The 25,619-nt window shown below is 34.0% G+C and overlaps 1 protein-coding gene across 1 annotated transcript in view; it reads right to left on the reverse strand.

Moving 5' to 3' along the window:
- CSMD1 (CUB and Sushi multiple domains 1) overlaps positions 1-25,619 on the reverse strand; it is a 988,742-nt gene that overhangs the window by 272,813 nt on the left and 690,310 nt on the right. The window contains exons 8-10 of the mRNA XM_042815127.1: positions 20,469-20,556; positions 13,683-13,807; positions 10,677-10,798 (exon numbers count right to left, since the gene is read on the reverse strand). Coding sequence (XP_042671061.1) covers positions 10,677-10,798; positions 13,683-13,807; positions 20,469-20,556 — 335 coding nt within the window. The remainder of the gene's footprint in view (positions 1-10,676; positions 10,799-13,682; positions 13,808-20,468; positions 20,557-25,619) is intronic.

A 25,619-nucleotide genomic window follows, 5' to 3' on the forward strand; every position in this document is an offset into this window, starting at 1 on the left:
CATGAATTGAAAATTATTTTGCTGAAAACTGTCTGTTAGAAACACTGTTATAATTACAAAGAAAAAAAGCTTTTGTGGTCACAGAACTTTATAATTCTTCAATAAGTACCTTTGAAACTGCAATCAAGAGACACTTAGCATACTAAAAAGGACTTTTAAAGTGACATAAAGAAGCAAGAAAACATACAAAAATCACTAAAATGCATTTCTGAATCATCTGTATACTGTTCAAACTCAAAGCACTCCAGAGCAGAAATCAGATACACTGGTAATATCTGAATATTAAATAAATTTAGATGTTTACCCATTTCTGTTCAAAAGTGCTTTACATACCTAACCTCTCGCTACAGTAAATACTGCTAGATTTGACTAGCAGTAAGGTGTTTGCTTCAGGCTGAGCTGAATTGCTGTGCAGCCTCCCCTGGTTATAACTGAAGCTTAAATCAGATAGTTCAGTAAGCTTCCCCAGAATTAAACATCTAGTGCTGAGATGGCTTATGGACATATATTCATGGTCTGGCAGACAGAACAGGGTCTATTGGAAATCTATGCCTTTCTACATCCACAAGTGGAGACGAAACAGAAGTTTGAGAATCTCAAAAGACCTCTGAGATTACTACAGCGGGAAACAGCCTGTAGGCTGCCTGCACACATGTAATCATACTTCATCAGTCTTGAAATAAGACACATACGGACAGTTCATTTTTTAACAGTCACAACCAGGAGAACGCATTTTTATTCTATTCAGTGGATCTCAAGTGTAAAAATTAGTCTCATATCTTTATTTGTACTTCTGTGGAATGAAGAAGTGGAAGTAAATATGTTCTGTAGAGTGAGGTAGCTGTGACTTTTGAGAAGCCAAATTATCATTTTGGAAACATAGTCCCACTGCTCACTTCAAGCAGAAGTTATGATCTTATTTACTTGATTTTTAAAAAACTTAATTTAATGGCTGTTAAAGAAAATAATGAATCTAGAATAAACATAGAATATGCTGTTTGATGAAAAATGATCAATATTTATTTTCCTTTTAGATAAGTTACTGATTCTAAAGAGGTAAATGGTTATACATATATTTGTAAGTACGTGTAATTCTATGTGTATAACTCTAAATGTGTAGTAGCATGCATGAAATACCTTTTTTTGAGAGATACTATGAGGAAAAAGTATTTATGAGTAAGAAAGTTGAAAATCAGGAGAGAAAAAAAAAATCTGGCTACAAAAAAACAAACAAACAAACAACAATGCAGACATCAAAATGTTTCAAAATATTTAAGATACAATTAAAAAGAATGATGACTTAAGAAACTGTCAACTTGGTATTCTAATAACACAGACAGGTGTTAAGAATCATATCAATTCTGTGAAAGACTGAATGAAAACTTGCACACTTTGCACAACTTGAGATTTGTGTTTGAATTTTATGGAGAAAAAAAGCAATACAATCTTAAACTGGTCTTCTGAGCATTCATTGCTTAGCCATGGAGCTGATTCCATCCTGTATGTACAAGGCTTGCGTAAATGTCAGCCTTCTTTATGCACTGCAGTAGCCGTGTAAGAAGATTAAAAATGCATTCAGATCAAGGGTGCAACTCCAAAACAATCTCCGGGCATTTCCACCTCCTGTGCTCTCGTTAGCATCACAGTGAAATCTCAGAGCAGGTAAACTGTGTTCTTTTTGAATATAACTAAGCTGGGAGGTGTTTTCCAGCCAGATTCAAATTAGAACTAGTCCACAGAAAAAAATCCTGAAAATTCATTCAATATGAACCCCGAGCCCCCAGCACTGTTTTGCACTACAAAGCTGCTTTTGTTGCACTGCACTGCTAATGCTAATGTAAACACAGCCTAATTTATTCTCTGAGGACAACTGGAGGCAATACTTGGATTATGCCCTATCCCACTTTCTCTTATCTTCCCACCTCGGAGATTATGTTGGAGCCCTGCAGACTCAAGTTTTTCCAAGATCTCCATGTGAACTCAGGAGGGGTAGTAGACTCTATGGTGTTTTCTCAGATCTAATTAAAATTAAACATTTAACTCATATGCTAGAAACTTATGAACTTTGACTGAAGAAATAAATTACACTTTTTGTCTTCTGGAGTTGCATTTTGTTGCCAGGTATTTATACTAATAAACAAAGACGACAACTCTTGCTTAGAAGATCTACTTCTGCAGAGAAGCTAAAGACCGGCATAAACGAAATTCTCTACTCAGTGAGTCTGTGAAGTCTATGACAAGAGGTTCTGTGCCTTCCAGAACAGAATGCCACAAGAGAACAGTAATGATTTTGATGAAGTTCTGAGAAAATTTACATTTTGTATTTCTATGGCTTATATTTCATACATTTTCTGCTATTTTCTTCTCCCCGTTTTAATAGGAAATTTGAAATGAGAACTGATTAGGAATGTATGAAATGCTCCTGTTTTTCTCCTTAGGCAGAAATAAGAGTTTCTGCTATAATGAATTGGTCTCCATTTTCACCTTTCACAGCAACCATAGCCACCTACACATTGTTCTTGCTGTGAAGCTTCTGTTTACATATCACTTCAATTCTGAAAGCTTTATGATGGTGCACAGGTGAGATCTTTGCTTATGGATATTTCAGAAGGATTAGTAAACAACTTATGTTCCAGTGCTGACTTATTTAAATGACTAAACCCTAAAATCAGCTCAAAATATTTTCTTTTGTCACAGTGATGAAGATTACCACCTACAGGGAAGAAGAAGAAAATCATGCTGGGAAACCTCATTCTACTTACCTGCCATCTGGAAAGGAAGGGGATGAAAGGCATACCAAATTCAAAGGCATGATTTTTATATTTAAATCATAAATTAATTGCATTGTTTTAGGCTGCTCTCCTTTTTTTTCAGTGTCACAGATTGAAGAAGTGAAATGCCAGGAATAGAAGTATCTTCATCATCCCCCCTTCTCGAAGAGAGAACTTGTCTTGTTGCTCTCTTTGGGCACAAGCAACACGTGAATTACTACACAGTTATTAAACCTTCTTTCTTTAATACAGGAGTTACTATTGCGCGAATCAAATGTTACTTCTACATTAGAACAAGATAAGAATTTTTATTTCATGGTCTCCACTGCCATAGTTCTTTCCAGGGGTCTTTCTACTTCACTGGGGAGGGTCTCTGATAGTTTTCATCACTTATCCTTTAGATGAACCTTCCCCAGAATGCATGCTCAGTATAAAGGTGAAGTAATTTACAGTCATAGAGATTAGATGGACTAGGTTATAGGCACAAAGACTGCAGCTGCTGTCTGCTCAGCCTTCTGAAATGCCTCTGAGCCATACTAATATTTGATGCTGGACAGACAAAACCCAATTAATAGAGAATTTAAGGAGAAGAACTTAATTAGCAATATACATGTATACCTAGCAACAATTTATGTCTAGTCAGTGTGAATATATATGTAATATTTTGTCATACACATGGCAAGAATATTATGCACAAGATTGATCAAATCAGAGAACAAATCATGACATGCCCAAGGAAGCATCTGAAGAGGCATCAGGAAGGCCTGGCATCCTCCCCCTTCAGTGTTCTTTGTTTAACAAAGGAAGCAGCCTTTGGACAGAATGGAAGAAGCCTTGAAGGGAATCACCATATCAACACGATAAGAAAAGTACTAAGAAATCTTGGAAATGGCAGAATGGTAACTGACTGGCACAAGACAGCACACGGATCAAGAAGTGTCAGAACGTAATTAACAAATGCAAATCTTTGATAAGATTATGAATCTAGGGTACGCAGCCAATGGGAAAACAAGGGAGGGGGGTAGGCATCATGAAGACAAGGTACAAAAGATGTACTATTTCATCCATAGGTGTGTTCCTACTTGCAGGATGCCCGCCATCGCAATTGTGAATAAAATCTACTTTTATCAGAGGTATCATCCTGACAAAATTATTTGGATATTTCCAACACTATAGCTCGAGAATGGGATGGAAGGCATACAGAGAAGAGCTTTGAGACTGGAAACGTTTATAAAGTGTAACTACATTAACCCCTTAAAAAATTTACAACTGGTTATCAGCAAGAGACTGTTCCACATTCTTATCCTCTGGAGAACAAAACTATAGTTTCATGATTTCAACACTGATTAAACTCTGTAAATATGAATCACAGAATCACCTGGGTTGGAAGGGACCTCAAGGATCATGTAGTTCCAACCCCCCTGCTTAGCAGGGCCACCAAACACACACATTCAGATCAGGTTGCCCAGGACCCCGTCCAACCTGGCCTTAAACACGTCCAAGGACGGGGCATCCACAACCTCCCTGGGCAGCCCGTTCCAGGGCCTAACCACTCTCCTTGTAAAGAACTTCCCCCTAACATCCAACCTAAATCTTCCCTCCTTCAACTTGGATCCATTTCCCCTAGTCCTGCTGTTGTCAGCCCTTTTGAAGAGTTTACTCCCCTCCTGGGTGTACGTTCCCTTCAGATATTGATAGGCTGCAATGAGGTCACCCCGCAGCCTTCTCTTCTCCAGGCTGAACAAGCCCAACTCCCTCAGCCTGTCCTCATAGGGGAGGTGCTCCAGCCCCCTGATCATCTTAGTCGCCCTCCTCTGGACCCTTTCCAAAATCTCAATGTCTTTCTTGTACTGAGGGCTCCACACCTGGACACAGTACTCCAGATGGGGCCTCACAAGAGCCGAGTAGAGAGGGACAATCACCTCCCTCTCCCTGCTGACCACCCCTCTCCTGATGGAGCCCAGGATCCCATTTGCCTTTCGAGCTGCCAGAGCGCACTGCTGGCTCATGTTCAGTCTCTCGTCCATCAGGACCCCCAGGTCCTTCTCTGCCGAGCTGCTCTCAAGGACCACTCCTCCCAGCCTTTACGGGTGCCTGGGGTTCTTCCGGCCCAAATGCAAAACATGAACATGTAGAGAGTAGAGAATTGTACTTATTATCAGGTCAAGCAGATTCCCTAATGGTAATGTAAAATTTTACTTTCTTAATTGTGTTCTTAAATCATTTTCCTGGAGGCTGACCAATTTATTTTATTTTTTTAATCAGAAAGGCAATACTTCCTCTCAATATGTGTGAAGACACAATTAACTGAAAAGGTATCTGGTCATATTCATTCAAACTATTTAATTCTAGTTCACTTCTTGTTTCAAACGATTAAGTCTGGATACAAAGACAACCTGTCTGTCTAGTGTGCCGTCATATAGCTTATCACTGGTGAGCATGGCTTTACGTCTTTCCCCCTTCAGTTCTAGTTTAAAGCTATATCAATCAGCTCTGCTAATTGCTGCACAAAAACCCTTTACATCTGAGATGCAACTAATCACAGCAGGCCTCACGACTGAAAAATCCAAAATTCTGTTAACTATACCAGTCTTGGAGCCACATATTGATCAGCTGGGTCTGTCTGATCCTGGACAGAATGATCTTACAGGTCTTTTCCAACTTTAATGATTCTATGTCCCTGATTCCTTAACCAATCATCTAAAAGCCCTGAAGTCCTCTTTGACTGTCCTTGTACTTTTCTTTCTACTTCAAGACTGCTGACATGAAAAAATAATAATGCTTAATAAGCAGAGGTCAATATAAGGCTAATGAGTTTTCTAGTAATATCTCTTACCTGAGCCTTGGAAAGGCAGCAGATATCCCTATGGGGTGGATCTGCTTGGTACACTGGATTCTCTGTTCCCCTCAGAGGGGAGTCATCTATGACTATAATCCTTCCATCTTTCTTGGTGAAGGCAGTTGTGATACAGGCAGTAAGCTGACTAGCCATAGCTGATCCCTACAACCTAGGTGGACCATCATCCACATCATCATTTGCCTGTCCATTAAGTTCTAAAGCCTCAAATCTGTGAATAAGGGCACCTGGGAAGGTGAGGTGAGGCAGGAAGAGAAGGCATTTGCCTGCAAATCTAAGATAAAACCTGCTTCCATTCCTTTCTGTCTCTTAGGCTCTCTTCTTCAGCCTGGTTCCCCCTTCTCAAACTCCCTGATGCTCCTCAGCCTGCCCATCTGTTCCTGAATCTCTGTTCCCAGGTTAAGCAGTTCTTTTACCCAAGTGTATTTCCCACAGGTGTGCTCACTGCTGCTACCAAACACTGACAGAAAACTTGGTCTTAGCCTGCAGCCCAAGACTTTGGTTGCCACACATTCCCTCAGAAGCTCTATCCAGGTAGCTGTGTCAGTTCCTGCAGCACAGAAGACCCAGAGAACTTTGCTCCTTGTGAGTGGTTATAACAAACTTAGCATCTGTGCATCTTAACATACGTTTGATGATTTGGTCCTCCATTTACTGTTCTCCCCAGTGTCTCTTGTAATATGAAACTCCTACTTAGTAATACGTCATGGTGGGTTAATTAAATGAAATCCTGGTAGTAATTTACTATATGAATACCAGGAAGCTTCTATTTGCAGCGATGCCAAATACCACATCTAGCATCACTAAAAAAAGACTGAAAAGTATCATAATAATTTTTAGAAAATACTAATACACTTTAAAAAATCTGATTATTTTTTCTACACGTATACTTGACTATACAGCCTTTGATTTTCTTAGGAAAATCCTATTATTTACCTGTGAATGGTCAGCTGGCATTTTCTCAGAATAAACTATACTCAGGAAAAGATCAGTGAGCATCATGCACAAGAGATTTTGACAATTTGCATCATCAACATTTGCATAATAAATGAACATGCTATTGTGAAGTAACACAAGACTATACGTGCATAAATTAGTCTGTAGCACTTGTCTCCTTATGCAGTAAATGTGAGCTGTGCCAGGTCTACACAAATAATTTCTACAGAATCTATTATAAATGTGAGGGACAGCATTATTTGATGAGACTGCAGTAAAGAATGTTTAAGTAGTACTATTTATAAAACTATGAGGAAATTCTGAAATCGTGACATATTTTGTATTTTGGAGAAAAAAAAAATCAGTATTACCATGTTCCATCCTAATGAAGATGGCCTTCATGTTTAATTGCAAGAAAGGCCACTGATCTGTATTGCAAGAGTTGTAAAGTATTTGAGATTGTGAGCCTTAGATTCCTAGTAATTCTTGGAATCTCAGCTGTCTTTGACTGAAAGAAAGGGAAAGTAGCACACTTAAGAGGCATCTAAAATAATTTCCTAAATAGAAAACTAAATGTAAAAGTAATATTTTTGACTAGAAAAGGCTGTGCAGGACATACATATGCATACACTGTAGCAATTTGATTTAATTTATATTTATCCTAAATTAATACAATGTATTATAATCCTCCATAAAATCCTACTAATGTAGAAAAAAAATAAAAATCAAACTGCTATAAGCTCAAATGTTTTAGCAGCACAGGATGAGTAGTGATATAACTAAGACAAATGCCATACTTTCATCAATGCATTTTCTACAAAAATCTAATTAATAATTTAAAAGGAATAGCAGTTAGATTATATCAAGCCAACAGAATTCTATCTGTCAGTCCTCTTCAAAATAATCCTTTCCTATGTCCGTGGTGTAAGCCTGCCGTATAAATATAAGGCAGAAACACTATACAGAAGAGATGGTACTGAGAGAAACTTGAGAAGCAAAAAAGGAAAAAAAAAAAAAAAAAAAAAAAAAAGAAATTTGTGCTTTCATTACATATCCCCCCAGTCAGAAAAATACTGTACTAAACTATGAATCCTTGCTGAAAAGGACCACAGAACTTTAACATCTTATAGACACTACAGCTGAAAATCAGACCCATTACATCTAGAAATATTATCACAGAACACAGAAAGCAGCAGGAGATCCAAGACAGTAAGTGTTACAGAAGCAAAACAATAAACAAAATGCACAGCCTTGGAGAACAAATTGAAATAATAAGGAACAGAATTATCCTTACAACATACTGAAAACATAATACTAACAGCAAGAGAAATATTATGGCAACAGACCAGTAAGACCTCAGAAGAAAATTCCAAAGTAACTGTTTCTAAAAAGTTGAGAAATTGCATAATCATGGAATAATTTAAAAAATGTAGAGTTACTAACAATCCATATAACTTACAACACATACTTTACAAAGAGTTAGAAGAATACCATAAAGTCATATTTGCAAATATATGGCTTAGTAGGATGCTAAGCAGCAGTTGCTACATTGGGACCCAGAGGAAACAAAATGTAAGGAAGGAAAAAATCAATTCTTCAAAATAAGCATAGCATTAACAGAAGTGCTTTTGAACAGCAAAAGAATGAAACAACTTAAAATTCTGTTAGAAAAATATCTAAGTAATAATGATTTTGAAGTGGTTGGTTAAAAACCTGTAATCATACCACTGTCCTCACAGGAAGTAAAAATCAGTTTTAATTTTCATTTAACAATAACCAGCAATAAAATGTGACATTTGTAAAATGCAATGAGCTAATTTTAAAATTTTTATTAAAGTATGTCAGCATATTATGTTTTACTCTTTTGTGGAAGTACGGCTCAAATAAGTTACATTCTTGCACTGCACTAAATTTAATGCTAAAAGGAAATATTGTCTTATCATGTAAAATGCTATATATAAATTAACTAGAGGAAAAGATGAATTCATTCCCTAGAGTAAGCCAAAAGTAATTTTAAACACACAATAAAATGTCACAATCTATCTACTTCTTGGCAAACAGTGAAAAGTGAAGTATGGATACTAAGCATTTTCATAAGTATTTTCACGTCTAAAGGGCAAAATAGTAGGCTCCTCAGTTTAAGTTCAAGTCTTCAATACATAGTTCAGTTTTCAAGAGGTCTGTCATTCATAACTTCCACAGAAGTCAGGGATTAAAATCTACCCAAATTCTTTCAGAAGAAAAATAAATTTCATTTGAGTGAAATTAACTGTGAAATAAAAGCACTTTCCTTCCTATCTTTTATCCTAAGAGACATATGCTAACTTCAGATTTAGTTATTTGGGGATCAAAATCTCAGTACCGGATTTGATACGTATTGATAAAGGTGATGCAGAGGCCATGTGAAAAAAAAATAAAGAAGATTGTATGCCTTCAACACGTCTGATTTAAAGATTTCACGTTCATAGCCATCATGGTTCCAAAGCCAATAAATGCAAGAGCTGCATAAAGTGAAGAAAAATCTTTTCCTGTTTCGCTGCTGCACAAACCCAAGACTACTAACATACACTTCATTCCCTATTACCCATCATATCTGATAAACAGTTTGATATTAAAAGTCTTGAAGCTTTACATATTGTTTCCCACTGTTGTTTTCCACTGTTGTGGACTTCTTTCTCAGTGAAAGCATCAAACCTTTTATTAATTCCTCTTCATTTCAAATGTAACATAAGAATTATCATTCATGTGCTCTTCCTACACCATATTGATGAACTACCAACCTGCCCACAGAATACTACTGTAGAGTGCCTTTTCAAGTCTATCAAATAGAGCAACAAATTTATCCACACCAATCTTACTGAGCTCTATTCTATGAAAGCCATAAATCTGTTGAGAAACAGATATATTTTACAGAATGAATAGAACATGTGCAAAATAACAAAAATTTAGCCTACTATACACCTAATACACAAGTCTGAGCCTCCACAGTTTATGTAATGTACAGCTCAATAAATACTGCTACCCTGTACCAATTTTTTGTATTATTACAGTTAAAATCTCTTGCATTCAGCAAGGAGATTACATCTTCATTTTATCATTAATATGAAAAATGCTAATTGGAACTCCTGAAAAAGTCAAGGAAAAAATTAAAATAAAACATTAATGAAAAAGATCTGAATAAATAAATCTTTAAGGTACTAAGACTCAATTTTCTTGGCACTAATTTCATGCATTTGTTTTAACGTACAACAATATTTTCTCTCAAAATATACTGCATTTCGCAAAATAGACTACATCTTATTGAAAATATGTATGATGTCAGATATTTTTATATTCAAGATGGTTATCAATACTCAAAAATGCCAAGTAGCTTAACACTTCAACATTAAAGTCATTAAATTGTAGACAAAGTTCATTCACAGCCACTTCTAATTTCCACACTAAATAAAATACAATAGTTCAGTTTGTTTCTATTGCTAATTTCTTCTTTAGAGAGAATCTATCTGCAGTAAAATGGCTCATGTGAGAGTTTTATATTTTTGCCCGTTTTTCATAATACGTATCTTGGTACATTCTAGTGTAATAATAACATTAAATTAAAATATTGCTACTATTTTATGCATAATTATTTATAACCTATATTGAGAACTTATTCTTGAGAAACAGTAGCTTGAAAAAAGAAATTAGGCATGTTAGTAATATGGTTAACAACACTAGACAATGTAATAAGATATATGCCTACTCTTTATGATTAGATTGAATGACATGTAAGTATCAAGAAACAGTTTGAAAAATCTTCAATTGATTAATTTAGAAATGCATGATTTTGAATATGATCTTATGAATTTCACTTAAAAATATACAGTTTGGAAACTGTAACTGTGACTTATTATTCCAAGTGGACATTTTCACAGATATTAATGAATCCATTTTTTTTTTCTGTGCTCTAATATATATATATATATATATAAATGTTTCTAGTCTGATTATTTGCAAGTAGATGAATGCCTACAGTCAGTCGTGTTCACAGATTTGTTTTCAAATATGTTTGAAATATTTTTAACACAGATTCATAATTCTAGAGTTTAAATTAAGACAGAGAAAAAGCGTACCTTTTCTGGATCTATTGTCGTAATGACCCACACACACTGTGCATTGTCTTCATATTGAACTGGATAATTTGGTGATGTAATAATTCCACTAGGTCCGCGTAAATTAGAACCACATGTTCTAGCTAAAATGACAAACAGCAAATAAGATTTATTTTTTTTTTTACAAGCTGCTTTATTTAAACTAAACTTCATAAAATTGTCTTATCATTAATTAAAACTTGCTGCAAAAGAATTACCAAATTGAAACACCACATATAAAGATGTTCAGCCCTGTCAAAAAAAAAAAAAAAAAAAAAAAAAACAAAAAAAAAAAAAGTTAGAGGAATTTACAGTTCTGTATTCTCAGTTTAGGTAAATTAACTTCAATTAGCATATAAATATTCTGTTTAAAGTGAACCGAACAGTGAGTATTGAACTTCTCTCAGTGGTTGGAGGGAGTCTTTTGTTTACAAGAGTGTATTTACATGAAAGTGCCATTACTCTCCTTTCTGAGTTCTCTGCAGTTGCAGAAGTCTAGATAGTGTACAGATCTATATAACAGCATATCCTTAGCCCAACTTTAAAATCTGTGGTGTCTTAGCTCTTTACAGTAGAGCAAACAAAATTAGGAAGAAATAAAAAACAGTTTTGGGCAGTGGCCTTTATATAAAGCATGGTATAAACCGCCATATTTCCTCAGAGTCATATTCATCTAAATAATTCTGAAAATAAACTTCTTTATAAATTAAGTTACTTTCCAAACAGAATTAAGGATACATTTTCTAAAATATTAAAAAAAAAAAAATTTAAAAAAAAAAAAATAAAAAATTTTTTTAAAAAAAAAAAAAAAAAAACAAAACCACATACATAACCCAGAGCACTTCAAAATTCAACTACCTTGTTTTTGGCACTATAGAACTTTGGTAACAGGCTAGAACATGAAATTTCTAATGCTTTGTTAGGTGCTGTATATCTTCAAATACCTGAATTCCAGAACTTACCTGTATTAACATTTGAGGTAATTCAGACTACATTCCTTGAAAAACGGTAATTCTTTTTCCTCAGTACTGGATAAATGTATCTATCAGAATCCTAGCATTTCAGAAAATTCTACTTTTCATCTTTCTCTGTGCCTGCCTCCATTACGAAAAAGAGCATTTTCTTACCTCACTACTGGGTAAATTTTGGGCCAGATCTAATACAATATAGGAAGTGTAACTGGCATAAACACAAAATAACAAAAATAAAGGAAAAAAAAAACTTTTTCTACCATTTTCTATTCTCCCGTTACAATCTTGTACCAGGACTTGGTCCTGCAGATTTCAAAGATTAACTACATTGCCCACGTCTAGACTAAGACTACTATGACTCAGTCTTCTATGAAAAAGTCTGATACCAGGACTCTATTAAGGATTTTGCTTCCAATTCTTACGTATCATAAGGAAATTTTCCATAAAATTCTCAGTATAGGCTAAAAACAAAACAAAAAAACCTCATCTACATAAGAAACTCTACCAATTCAATTAAAGCATCATTGAGTATTACTAACCAGTTTGTTGTGTTTTGTGCAACAAGCAAAAACAACTAAAAGCTAATTGCATTTAACTATTTGTAGCAACTGGACAGATCAGAAAGGCATTACAACAAAGGTGTGATGACAGAAGGACCAGCACAATAGAAAGGTGCTAGAAAGAAAGAGAAAAATATTGTTGACCCTTATCAGAATTTTCTAGGTTCACAGTGGAAAGCTGCACTGAGGAAGGATCTCTTTCTGGATGTCATTTCCCAGTGCCATTCTCATTTTTAAATGAGAAAGAGTTTGAAAAAAATGGTTTACAGAGAGATGAAGTAGATCTTGTTATGAGAGAAATCATATCAAACATTTGCAGAGATTATTGTATCTTCTCTAGCAGAATCATAAGGCAACCCCCATCTAAAGGCTGACGAAGAAATGATGAGCCCTATCAGAAGTTCTATCTGGTGGAAGCTTCACTGCTGTTGTTGCTAGTGTGTTTGTTTGTTTGCTTCCTTATCTACAATTATGCAAGTTTAATGTGACTGATATTATAATTTTTTTTATTCTTGAACAAGAAGTTCAGGGCAACTCTACTCCCTCTGCAGTCTCTCTGCCATTTGCTGGCCTGATAACTATGATTCAGCATAAGATTTTGTGTAGTAAAAGAAGTACTACTTCATGACGGCAAATAAAATATATCAAACATATCAATATATATCAAAAACATATTTTGTATGTTTTTTTTTTTTGTTTTTTTTTTTTTGTTTGTTTGTTTTTTATTAGTGGTGCCAGTTATCTCTAAATTTTCTGGTGCTGAGAACATAAAACAAGCAAATTATTAGGGTTAGGACTTTCCTTAACATGTACGCTCCAAATGTGTGGTCCAAGTTAATGTTTCTACTAAGAAACAGCAAAAGTTACATACAAACAAAAATAATTGTTATTATTCCTAATTACCTCTTTTCTGGATTATTTTGACAGCATTTACATAATTTTCACCTGTTTTATTACAGACAGTAGATTAAAATAGGAAAAAAGAACCACACAACTAGAAAAACAAATAAAAAGCCTCCCCACTAACAAAATAATGAGGGTGTGGAGAACTTGAAAGTCGGAAAAAAAAAAAAAAAAACAGAGAAAATAATTTACACATAAGATAAACTTCTTTAGTATCTGGGACCGAAAGGAAAACCAAATGATTGTGAACTTCTCATATTCAGGACTTCAATTGGAAAAAACCTAGCTGATTAAACTGAACTAGTTCTACTTAGAATGTTTTATATGACAAAAAAAGATAAAAGGACATTTAATTTTGGATATATATAATTTTATATATATGTGTGTATGTGTGCAATTCTCTCTCTCTCTCTCTCTCTCTCTCTATACATATATATATGTGTATACACATACAACTTGTGTTTTCTTTCAAACATCATTCCATTGCATTTCTAAACAGAAATGATGAATTACCCTTCCAAACTTCTAGAAAAATTCCCAAGAAGAGTTCCTACCTCGGCAAATTGGCCTGTGGTCACTCCAGGCAGCCAGTGTATCTGTCACCCTCTGACAAGTGATGCTCTTAGAACCTTGCAGCACATAGTTATCTTCACAGGAAAACTGCACACTTGCACCCACCCTATGAGAAAAATGGGAGGAAAAAGGAAAGAATTACAATATATTTTAAATAACAAACACACACAAAATAAATATATCACACCTTTACCGGGTCCAAACAAAGAAATTAGGATGGGAAATTTTACTTCATCATTATTACCTACATAAAAAGCTATCCTAAACTATTCGGAACAAGTATACTATGTTCACTTTGTCCACTATTTTAAGAAATCATGTCAGGAATATAATGCAATTGTGATATTAATTTTCATGCTTTTATTAATTACTTCAAAGTAAGCATCAAAAATATGTCATCAGAGTTCTTTCAGATAAGATTTATTCCATAAATAATTTCAACTTCACATTTTCTGAAAACTGTGCAAAATCCTAACTTTTATTAGGATTGTAGCACTGCTGCTACACTAGCAGCTTTTAAATATCATAACTTTTTTTCTATGGAATTTTTTTTGAAGAATGCTGTCCAACATTTATGAGAGTTTATAAATGATATCTAGTTGCTGCATGTCAGAGAGCTTTCCAAAAGAGAACTGAACTTTCTGCTTCCATAAATTTCTTTCTGCCTCAAAGCATTTCAATTATTTGTGACATTCTTTGTTACCAAGCATAAACAACCAATTCTGCTGCTCGCTTTCTTGCTCTTGAAAATTCTTATTTGTTTATTTCATGTTGTGAACCAAGGCTTCTTGATAAAACAGATTTCTCACTCTGAGAGAGTCAGAGTCCTATACACCAGGGGATTGCAGGACAGCAATCAGAAAGCTGCTAAAACTGTATCGTGGAGAAAAGTTAATATAATCACTAGCATTCAGTCTGTTTCCACCCTTCAAGAACAAGTATTCTGTTTTCTAGAAGATACCCCAAAGACAAATTTGTTGACTTATTGTGAAATGCTGCTATACTTCCTTCACATAACTTTAATTGGATCTTTCTAAAAGTTAGAAAACTTTCTAAAAGTTATTTTTACATTTGCCATAGTCTGCTTTCCTTCAGAACATTCTTAAAACCCTTCAGAAAAAAAAAATAAAAATATATATATATATATATTCCAAATACATACCTTAAATTAACAAGCATAAGGATAAATACTGATTAATAAGAAATAAAGGGAAACATAAAATTTTACTACTTTCATATATACACTTACTATGACTCTATTTGTTTTATTATTTATAGAGCATGTATATATTTATTTTCTCTAATGTCTGGAAATATGAAAATGTAATATTTTTACACAGTGGATATCATCTTTTGAAATGTTTGAGAATGAGCTAAGTGACATAAAACACGATGACTGAAGCACATTAAAAAAATATTTAAAATAACCAAAAAAATCAAGCCAAATCATCAGTTTGAAGAGCACAGTAAAAACAGGAATTCAAAAGCTTCTCAGTGTTAGACTCAAGGTGGAGAGAAAACTGAATGCCAGCTACAGACATTAACAAGTACAATCTTTTGAATGTAATTTAAAAAAATCTAATTAAATTTTAGATAGATCAGATTTATGCTTATAATGATTTTTCTGAAAGCAGACACTTCCAGAAAAAAATGATATATGATAAAATAATTAAATTGGTATTGGAAAAATATTCTGCAAATTCTAAACACTGCAGAATGGAGATTGAGACAATCAGATTATAAACCATGTAAAGAATGAAAGATACTGTAAATTTGCATCCATATGCGAAATGCTTTTAAAACAATTTCATGAAGGCATGAGATTAAGATTTTTATTCTACTTTTTATCTTATCCTGATACTTTAAGGCCTGAATAAAAAATATAAAATGTATATATCATTAAAAACTTATTATATAACATATAAAATGCAGATAGAGACACATAATTTTAGATGTTTAAAAGAACGGTTGATAAAAACGAATGTTAAGCAAGCTGAGTCCCTAGAGTACCTTCTGTTCCCAGAAAATCAGATGTAGCTAATAAGCATACCAGAATGGCTTGATACACTCTACAATATGAATTCTTATACCCTAAGTAAGGCCTGAATTGCTGAGCCTCTCACTGATTATTTTTGACGGTTTCCCTTAAAAAAAAATAGAGGGACATCTAAAGCACTATTTCAATACATTTGTCCTGCAATTTCAATGAAAATTATTAATTCACACAATTTCAAATTGTTAAAAATGAATGTTTGTAAATTTTGTTCTCATCCTTACCTCCGTAGTCACCGAGATAATCTGCAGACACTGCAAGTGTTTTATTTTGCTTTATTCTCTATGTACACAAGAAAATATTTTGCTCATTTTTTTCTTCTACTTTGAATTTCAACTGCATCAAAGCAAAATTTGTGAATTATTAGAAAAGGTTAAAATTTGACTTATAGAATCCATTACAAGAAAGACACTGAGGCCATGGAGCACGGCCAGAGAAGGGCAACGAACATGGTGAGGGGACAGGAGCACAAGTGTCATGGAGAATGTTTGAGCATACTAGTATTGTTTAGTCTAGAAAAGAAAAGGCTCAGGGAAGACCTTATTGCTCTCTACTATTACCTGAAAGGAGGCTTTGGCAAGATCGGGGTCAGCCTCTTCTCCCAGGTAACTAGAGATAGGAATAGAAGGAATGGCCTTAAATTGCAGCAGGGGAGGTTCAGGTTGGATATTAGGAAGAATTTATTCTCTGAAAGAGTGGTCAGGTATTGGAACAGGTTGCTCAGGGAACTGGTGAACTTACCATCACTGGAGGTATTTAAGGAAGGAGAGGTAGTGCACAGGCACATGATTTAGTTGGCAATATTGGTGGTAGGTGGACAGTCGAACTACATGATCTTAGAGGTCTTTTCCAACCTTAATTATTCTACGTTTGCAACATTGACTAAGATGAAGGCTCAAACTTCCAGAGTCAGGCCAGAGAAGAAGACAACCTTTTTCTTGCAACACAATAATACCACTGACACACTGCCAGTCTTAGCTGGGCTTTCCTACCACACTCATTGTATACTCTGGTTTTGGCTCCTTCCGAATTCCATGTGTTTGGACCAGTGGAATATGGACTGTATGGTCAACATTTTCTTAGCAACGACAACAACATAGCAGCTGTGAAACAGTGGGTAACTGTCATTGCTGCAGATTTTTACAAGCACAGCACACATGCTCTTGTTCATTATTGTTGAACAGCTAATGGTGGTGACTATGTTGAAAATTAGTGTTTGTAGGTGAGAATTTGCTTCGTCAAATAGTGTTTTCAGATCTTCCACAAAAATAAAATGGGATTTTATAGTTTAAAAAATTGCATTTATTATGTCCTTATTCATCCTGCTAAATCCTCAGGAGCTTTTCTTCCTCAAAATGAATCCAAATGTCCACTTGCTTATTTGAAATCACTAAAACTCACTTCCTCTACATCCTGAACTGAACTCAGTAGAAGTATGGCAGGAAGAGGATTTCAATGCATTTTTTCTGCTTCATTATTTTAGAATGAACGTCATTATTGTAGTGAAAAGAATGAAACCATTTTCAAAAAACTTGTAATCACTGAATCAGTTGAGTATCAGGCTGACTTAGAAAGAAACCCTCTGCCTTTCCATCAGTCCTACTGACAACATGTTCTTCAGTAGACTGGCAAATATTTTGAGTAACATGAATTTTCATATGTTCCAGTTTTGACTTATATCCACAGCTTGGATTCTCTTGACAAGAACAATATCTCCTTTTGGTGTTTATACTTGTCTCTTAAAAAAAGGAAGAAAAAAATCGCTTTTTACACTCCACAGTGTTTTGTTTCCCTGCATTGGAGATATGCAAGCAATATCATTATTTTTCCTAAAATCTGGAAGAAATAAATTTTTCATTTCTGAGAAAGAAAAACTATTCCATCAAACTGATCTATTCAAACACCAATATATGTAGACAAATAGACTTTAAAATGACGTCTTTTAAATTGCTGTTAAAAAAATTAGTTTATCATGCATGAAAAACATTTGCTGTTGCATAATTAGTAATAATAAGTAACAAGTAAGGTATAGATGCAAAACAAAATTTATTGTTTCAGATAATATTCAGAATTGGAGGCATGATAAATAGCAAATTATCAAATTACATTAACTTTTTATTTATCATATCTTATATTTGTGGAATTATATCATATTATTACCTTTGTGTTAATTTTGCATACTTTGTATATTCAATTGTCCTCAGAAAGAATGAGATACATTGATTGAAATGAAAGTAGTATCAGAGGCTGAATGGAGAAAAAAAAAAGAAGGGAAATAGCCTTGCTCTGTCAGCTCGGTAAGCAATGCCTTTAAGTAGACTCCAGCCACTTAAGATACTGTTAACTCACATTCATTCATTAGAAGTTGATGTCAAAATACAGTTATGTATGTTTGTTGGGGTCGTTTGACATTAGATGGCCTCAGACATCTTAAAATATACTTTGTGCTTTAAGTTTCTTTGGGGCTTTCCCTTTTTAATATTACATTTAATATTTAATGAATATTAAGTGTTGAGCTCTTCAATGAAGTTTGGATGTGTGTATGTTTCACCAAAATAAATTTACATCCCTTTCTCTTCCAAGTTACAGGCTACAGCCTAGAGAAGAAAAGAAGTTAATTGTCTTTCCTATCATCTTCCAGCTTGTCAGTGCTTAGACCTGCCAGACTGCATGTGCAGTTGTTGCTTAACGATTGTATGACACAGGACCATAACTAGATGAGATTCTCCTCAGTCCAAATTGTGTCATAATCACATACAATCTGCACAAGATTCAGAGATATTCATGGAATGAATCAGGTTGAAAGAAGCCTCTGGTGAGCATCCAGTCTAAAGACATACACTCCAGGCAAATTTAGTTAGAACAGTATGCTCAGGGCCTTGTTCACCTCAGCTCTGAATGCCTCCCTGGATGGAAATTCTACAAATTGTCTGGGTAATTTCCATCAGTGTTTGATCATCATAATAGTAAATATATATACATGTATATTTTTATATATATATATATAAATATAAATATATATATACGCATTAGAAGTTCCTTTATCTAGAAGTCTCAACTTCTGTCCATTGCTTCTGCTGTGTCACTGTGTGCCTCTGAGAAGAATCCAGCTTTCTCTTTTATGCTCTCATGAAAAGTAGCTTGAGAACAGCAATGAGTTTTTTCAGATTCTGTGAGAGTGAGCAAAACCAGCTCTGCGAGCCCTGTTGTATCATGTGCTCAGGTTTCCTCACCCTCCTGACCTGCTGAAATCATTCGTGTGCCTACAGTTAATGGAGTGGGAAGTAACCTCCACTGCAAATCAATTTTGCATTAAACATTTAGACTAGGGGGTTACATCTTTATCTTCTTTTTTTTCTCTTCACTTGTAACAGTGATCCTATATGCTGATTTCTATTCTTTCAACTAACTACTTATTTAGAGGATTTCAGAAGAATTGTAGAATTGTAAATTGAAGTGTAATTGAAAATGTACACTTTACATACTGAAGAGAGGACTGAAACAAAGGAGACAAAAGTTATATATACCTAGTACATATACTAAAGCAAAATATTCTCCAAAATAACTGTATATATGCAAGTTTTGCTCAGCTGAATATGCACAAACATCACAACACATCTTGAGAGAGGGTTGTATTTTAGTATCTCATTTTTACCTAGTCATCTACCAACTGATGTTTCCCTCATCAATGCACCAAGCATTAGTTAATATGAAGGTAAAACTTACACGTTTTAGTAAAACAGCGGACATTTGGAGAGGAAATGAATACTATATCTTTTTAGCATACAGTTTCCTTTGCAGCAACTGTATATGGCAATCTGAATCATAATATAAGAGCAGTTATGTAGTAAATATTTTTCTGGACAGCTTATTTTTCTGTAGCATATTTATTGAAAAACTTATTTCAGTTCATTATTTGTTAGAAATCATTCAGTCAGGATCAAGTTGGTAGTGAAATTATGACTGCATATAATTGATTCTCTCAGTATTCTAGTTGTTCATGACCTCTCAATTTAATTTGAGGGTAAACAGAGAAAAAACTAGGAAAAGGTAGTCAGAAATACATTTTAAAATTATTCTTCACCTTTCCATTATGCCATTTCTTTGAGGAGCAATACGTCTGATTGACTTTGTGTTCTGCAGTTACAAAGACCTTTGCAAAATTCTAATTCCTATAAAATTTTCCTTTCCATTCCTTCTGAGTGATTTATAAATCTGTGCAAGAGCCAGAGGTTTAATTGCCTTGCTTGAGGGTTAAAATCTTTTTGTCTTTCCCCCCCCCAGAAAATGAAAGAGAAACCTTCCTCTTCCCCATACAGTAGTCCACTTGACTTCAACTTTTTTTGTTTTTAGATGAATGCTACAGCAAAAAAGACAAACATAAAAGTATTGGACACAACATTCAATTCTCAAGACTTCCAACATCTTTAAATAGTGGGAAAGCAAACAATTCTCTCACCACACTCTTTTATGCTGTGAAGAGAGTTCTGCTTTTTCACATACAGAAAAGAATATTGGGATCCAAAATTTATTTTTTAAAACAAACAACAGGAAAAAAAAAAAGTGAAAACAATCAAGACCTGCAATGAACTGGAATTATTCTGACAAAGACTCAATACATTAAAAAATTGGGAAACTATGCATAACTCTAGTTACATATTCTGTAGCTATGAATATTTTCCTCTAGGGCATATATGAAACTAAATATACCTACCTGAAGTCAGAGCCCACTCTTTTCCCATTTTCAGGAATTCCAGGATCAGGACATGTATCAGATGCAACTGCATCCCCACCCTGCGTCACTGAAAAGTGAAAAAAAAAAAAAATTATTCATGTAGGTTAAAAGATGACTCTTCACTTTTCCCATATTTTAACTTCTATGGCCACATGCATATTCCTATTTTCTTTTCTGGAATGATATCAATTTTGACTGAAAGAAGCCCCATAGAATTGATTTATTGGGTGCACTGTTTATTTTATTTTATTATGATGAAAAAAACCACCACCAACAAATATGTTTTATTTCTCAAAAATAATAAGTGATTGATTTTCTGTAGTCAGTCATCTTTTTATGGATACCCCAACACCCATTGCACTTCTCGGAGAGGAAAAACAACATTTGTGAAGTCATTTTCTGAAATACTTGCAACGTACCACTGTGTGACTGCAGTCCAAAAAAATTAAGCAGGATTAGAAATATACAAAAACTAAGGTCCAAACTGTAACAAACAAATATTTTGAAGATGATATAATGTAATGTAACACAACACTGAATATGCAGAATATATAGAAAACCTGAATACACTTATGTTTTCATATGTGTTCATACACACATATATATACACATATATATGTTTATACATTGCTACACACTCTTATCTTTCTGTTTTCCCCACAGAAGAAAAACACTAGTAGAAATCTGAGGACTACATTTCCATCTTAAAAGATTTTTGAGAATGTTTAAGGACAGGGCAAAATGTTCTTCCTAAATAAAATTAACAAACAAACAAACGAGAAACAGCTGGAATATTTTAGTTTCACAAAATAAACTGTACAAACTTGAATGGATTAGAGATGAAAGGTGATGAGAGATTAGACACAAAATGTGTCTGGTTCACAGCGGCATACTTTCAAATTGAATACTATGGCAGAAAGAATAGTCACAAGCATGATATGTACTATTAAATGGTAGTAAAATCTTCAGCTACATCAGGGACCATTAACTTATATGAAATCCAAAGTTTCCCAAGAGATTAAAATAAAAAAAAAAGATGTATTGCAGTATTACAAAAATATAACTACAGCTAAAGCTGTTATAATTACCAAAATGTTTGACTTCACCTTCTATTTAAAGAATATGCAACACTTAATGTTTTAACATTTATTTATGTTCTGTTTCGTTGTTGTTGTTTTTTATTGTGGCACATTAAATGTTTTAAAAGCTGAGAAAAGGAATAATCTATTTGTCCACATTTTTTAACAACAGTAATTGTGTATAGTCCCAGAAATCTTTCTTTATGCTAGGTGATGAAAGATTACGATAATCGGAAAATGAATTTTCAGACAGAATTAGAAACTTATTTTACATGAAAAAAATGTTTCCTGATAAATAAGTAATACGTTTTAAAAATGCTTGGAAAAAAAAAAAAATACAGTTCAGCTAAAAACAAAACAAAACAAAACCTCTTTAAATTTGCCATCTTGAAAGCATCCAAACTGAGAGTCTAATCTTGGTAGTTTCCCTAATGTAAGTTGGATTAATAGATATTTTTTGTGTGTGTGTATGTTAATAGGGTTGTGAAAACAAATTTCTACTAGCTAGTAAACATGCATTTTAATCTGAGAACTTAATTTTGTAGTTTCTCAAGAAGTATCAGCATTGAAATGCTGTTACAGTCAAAAAACAATCTTGCTAAATAAGCAGCCTACTTGAACACTTACACACTTTAAAATAAATAAACTTCACGCTAACAATTCTTCAGTTTTACAGGAAAATAAACAGCAACAAAAAAACCCCAACTTTTTGGCACAGAAATGTAGTTGTTTTAGTGAAAGTGCAGTTCAACTTTGAGTATGAAATTGACAAAAAATGAAAATAAGCCATTTAATAGTTATTGAACATATCAACATCTCTAAACTTAAGCCTTATAATAACAGCTGTAATACAAGGTAGAGAACACTGCATTTTCTATAATGTTTAAATACAAAAGAATTGTAGTGCAATGCAGATATATATGCAAATTGCATAAATATTTTGCTTTGAACACCAGGAAACGTTGATTGAAACCTTATTTGTAGCACAGAGTTTCTGATTCCCCCAGATGGAAATTCATAGTTGCGAAATTTTTATCTCAGCTACTATTTTCCCCTGTCAATACATTCACACATCACTATCACGCTACCATTTGAACAGAGAAGTACTTCTTGAAACAGAGCAGGTGTCATATATATGTCTGGAACTCAGCACATCTTTCAAGATGTCTGCAGCCTTCGCTAAACATGGCCTAAGTTTTACCTTCTGCTTTCCACAATGAACTGTCAAGTGTTTTTTAACAGATGGTGGCTGCATGACATGCTGTCATAACAAAATAAATCAAATTCCCTATAAAACAAGCCTGTCTGTTTCTGTCTTTCCACGTGGCAAAAAAAAAAAAAAAAAAGAATAAATTTCACAAATTAATGCAATCATTAACTAATTTCAGAGTGTTCACCACTCTGAAACACCAGAATCTTTAGTGCATGCATGGGGTTATTTATTATTATACTTAAAAGCCTTATCTGTCAGTATTTTTTAATTTTTTTATATTTATCATGCAAACATAAAAGAGATGAAAAGATACTGAAGCAAATCCCAGTGCTTTTTCTTCCTGTTTTCTAGTCTTATCTAATTTCCCCTTTTCCACAGCTTCTGACCATTATCCACTGCTACTGAGATGTAGAAAAAAGTGCCATCTCCCATTTGATCATCTCCAATCCAGAACATATTTCATCATTCAGTCTTTCTCAGAAATCCTCTCTAAAAAATCTTCAAATTCATTCAATCACATGCCCAATCTTTTGTAGAATCATAGAATCATTAAGGTTAGAAAAGCCCTCCAAGATCATCTAGTCCAACTGTCAACCCATCAGCACCATGCTCACTAAACCAGTGCAACATCTACCTTTATCCTGAAAAACTCCAGGCTCCATCACTTCTCTGGACAGCCTGTTTCAATGCCTGACTACTCTTTCAGAGAACGTATTTTTCCTAATATCACAACTCAAGGCCATTCCCTCTAGTCCTATTTTCCCATGGAAAAGACCATGACTAATTCTTTTTTTTTTTCCTGTGAAATCATAAGAAAGGTACAATTAATGACACAGAAATTTAGGGCACTGAATAGTTCTTAACCACACACCAAAATGTATTTTCTAACTCTCAAAACAAGCCTGTCACAATATAGTCTTCATATACTTTTGGTATAACCTTTCTATTGTAAAAACTAATTTCAGGTATGTATAATACTGTCAAATATGAAAATATGATATTGCTTTACATGATAATTCTTCATACTATTCTGCTCAGTTACTCAAGTAATTATCAGCGACAGAATATGGTGCATGTTCCATGAGATTAACGTCAGAAAAAGTATTTGAAGTAACAAAATTTTAAATATTACATGTTTTGGCAGTCTTTCTGGTCATTTATGCATTCTTCTAAAGATATCAGCAGCCCATAGAAATATTCTGGGTTTAAACAAACATAAAACGGATATAAACTCAGGTACACACATTCCTTCAACAGTTTTGAATACTTTTCAAATTAAAACAAAAATTACCAGAACCACCTATAAGATGGCCTTGTCAAATAGTGCCTGGAGGTTAGAGAAAAGACCCCAGAATGCACTGTGGAAAGATGTAATAAGAAATGGCACTTTTTCTAGCAGAGACTGACAAGCCGGTAAACTGAACAAGATTTTACAAAGAATGGGTACTTAATCTTTCTATTATGATGCAAATAAAAGCTGACATGTAAATAGCAGCCACTTGCCAGCCAAGAAATCATCCATAAGTGCAATGACTCTGGGTCAGTGAAACAGGATAAGAGCTACACTAATTGAGACACATCGTTATTATTCATAAGGTCTGCAGATTTACATTTATTTACATTTTAATTTTTGAAAAGCGTGATTCATAACTAAAAAAAAAAAAAAAATTAAACAAGTTAAACAATTCTAGATGTCATTCTGGTCATTAAAAAATTATGCTTCAACAGTGAACACAAAACATTTCAATTACTTTTTATCAAATGCCCTTGAAATTATTTGTGCATAACTTTGAAAAATGTGGTTGCTGGAAAAGACAAATGTATATACTTAATATACTTAATATATGTCCTGGCATAACAATACATGGAGAAAAGGTATATATGATTATAATTGTATAAAATGCCTGAATACACTGGATGTTTTATTATTATCTAGACATTTTGAATTAATAGGTGAATACAAAGAACTTCGGTTACAAAAATTCATTTTTCAAGTACAGTCACAGAGAGAATTAATTGACTCAAAGTTTCCACAATAAGTTATGCTATGCATGTTTGAAATTTTCAATTATCCCTCTCTTGAGGACAATTTCAAGCTTTCAATTTTATTACTTATGCAGATCAAAACGAATGAATGATTATTTTTTTTCCAAATAAATTTACTAGGAGACTTCCAGTGTGTTGCATTTATAAGCAGCACATAAGCGTTAGCCATTTCAATATAGTGTCTTAATGCAAATAATAGAGCAGCAAGTAAAAGTCATGAGTAAATTTACTTATAGACAATGTTTTTACATGCACCAAAATAATCTCTATTTCATTTTATTTATTCTTTTATTAAAAGAAGAGACACAGTCATATAAGGGAAAAAAGTTTTATATGAAAAAATCATAAAAATTCATTTTACTAATTTTGGTCTACATAATTTTGACTACTTCACAAAGTTTTTGTTTTGTCTCTTGAACGCTTGAGCGAATGAGGACAGAAAATGGATTTAACTCTTTCTTGTTATGTCTTTTGCAGAAATGATACATGAAAATTACTAAGTATGTACCCTAATTTATATGGCTATATCATAAAATCATAAAATTATAGAGTGGCCTCGGTTGGAAAGGACCACAATGATCATCTAGTTTCAACCCCCTTGCTATGTGCAGGGTCACCAACCACCAGACCAGGCTGCCCAGAGCCACATCCAGCCTGGCCTTGAATGCCTCCAGGGATGGGGCATCCACAACCTCCTTGGGCAACCTGTTCCAGTGCGTCACCACCCTGTGTGTGAAAAACTTCCTCCTAATTTCTAACCTAAACCTCACCTGTCTTAGTTTAACACCATTC

This window comes from Centrocercus urophasianus, unplaced genomic scaffold, assembly GCF_019232065.1.
Source record: "Centrocercus urophasianus isolate 14NV4802_14NV808 unplaced genomic scaffold, USGS_Curo_1.0 seq_10, whole genome shotgun sequence".
In the NCBI taxonomy this organism is placed as follows: domain Eukaryota; kingdom Metazoa; phylum Chordata; class Aves; order Galliformes; family Phasianidae; genus Centrocercus; species Centrocercus urophasianus.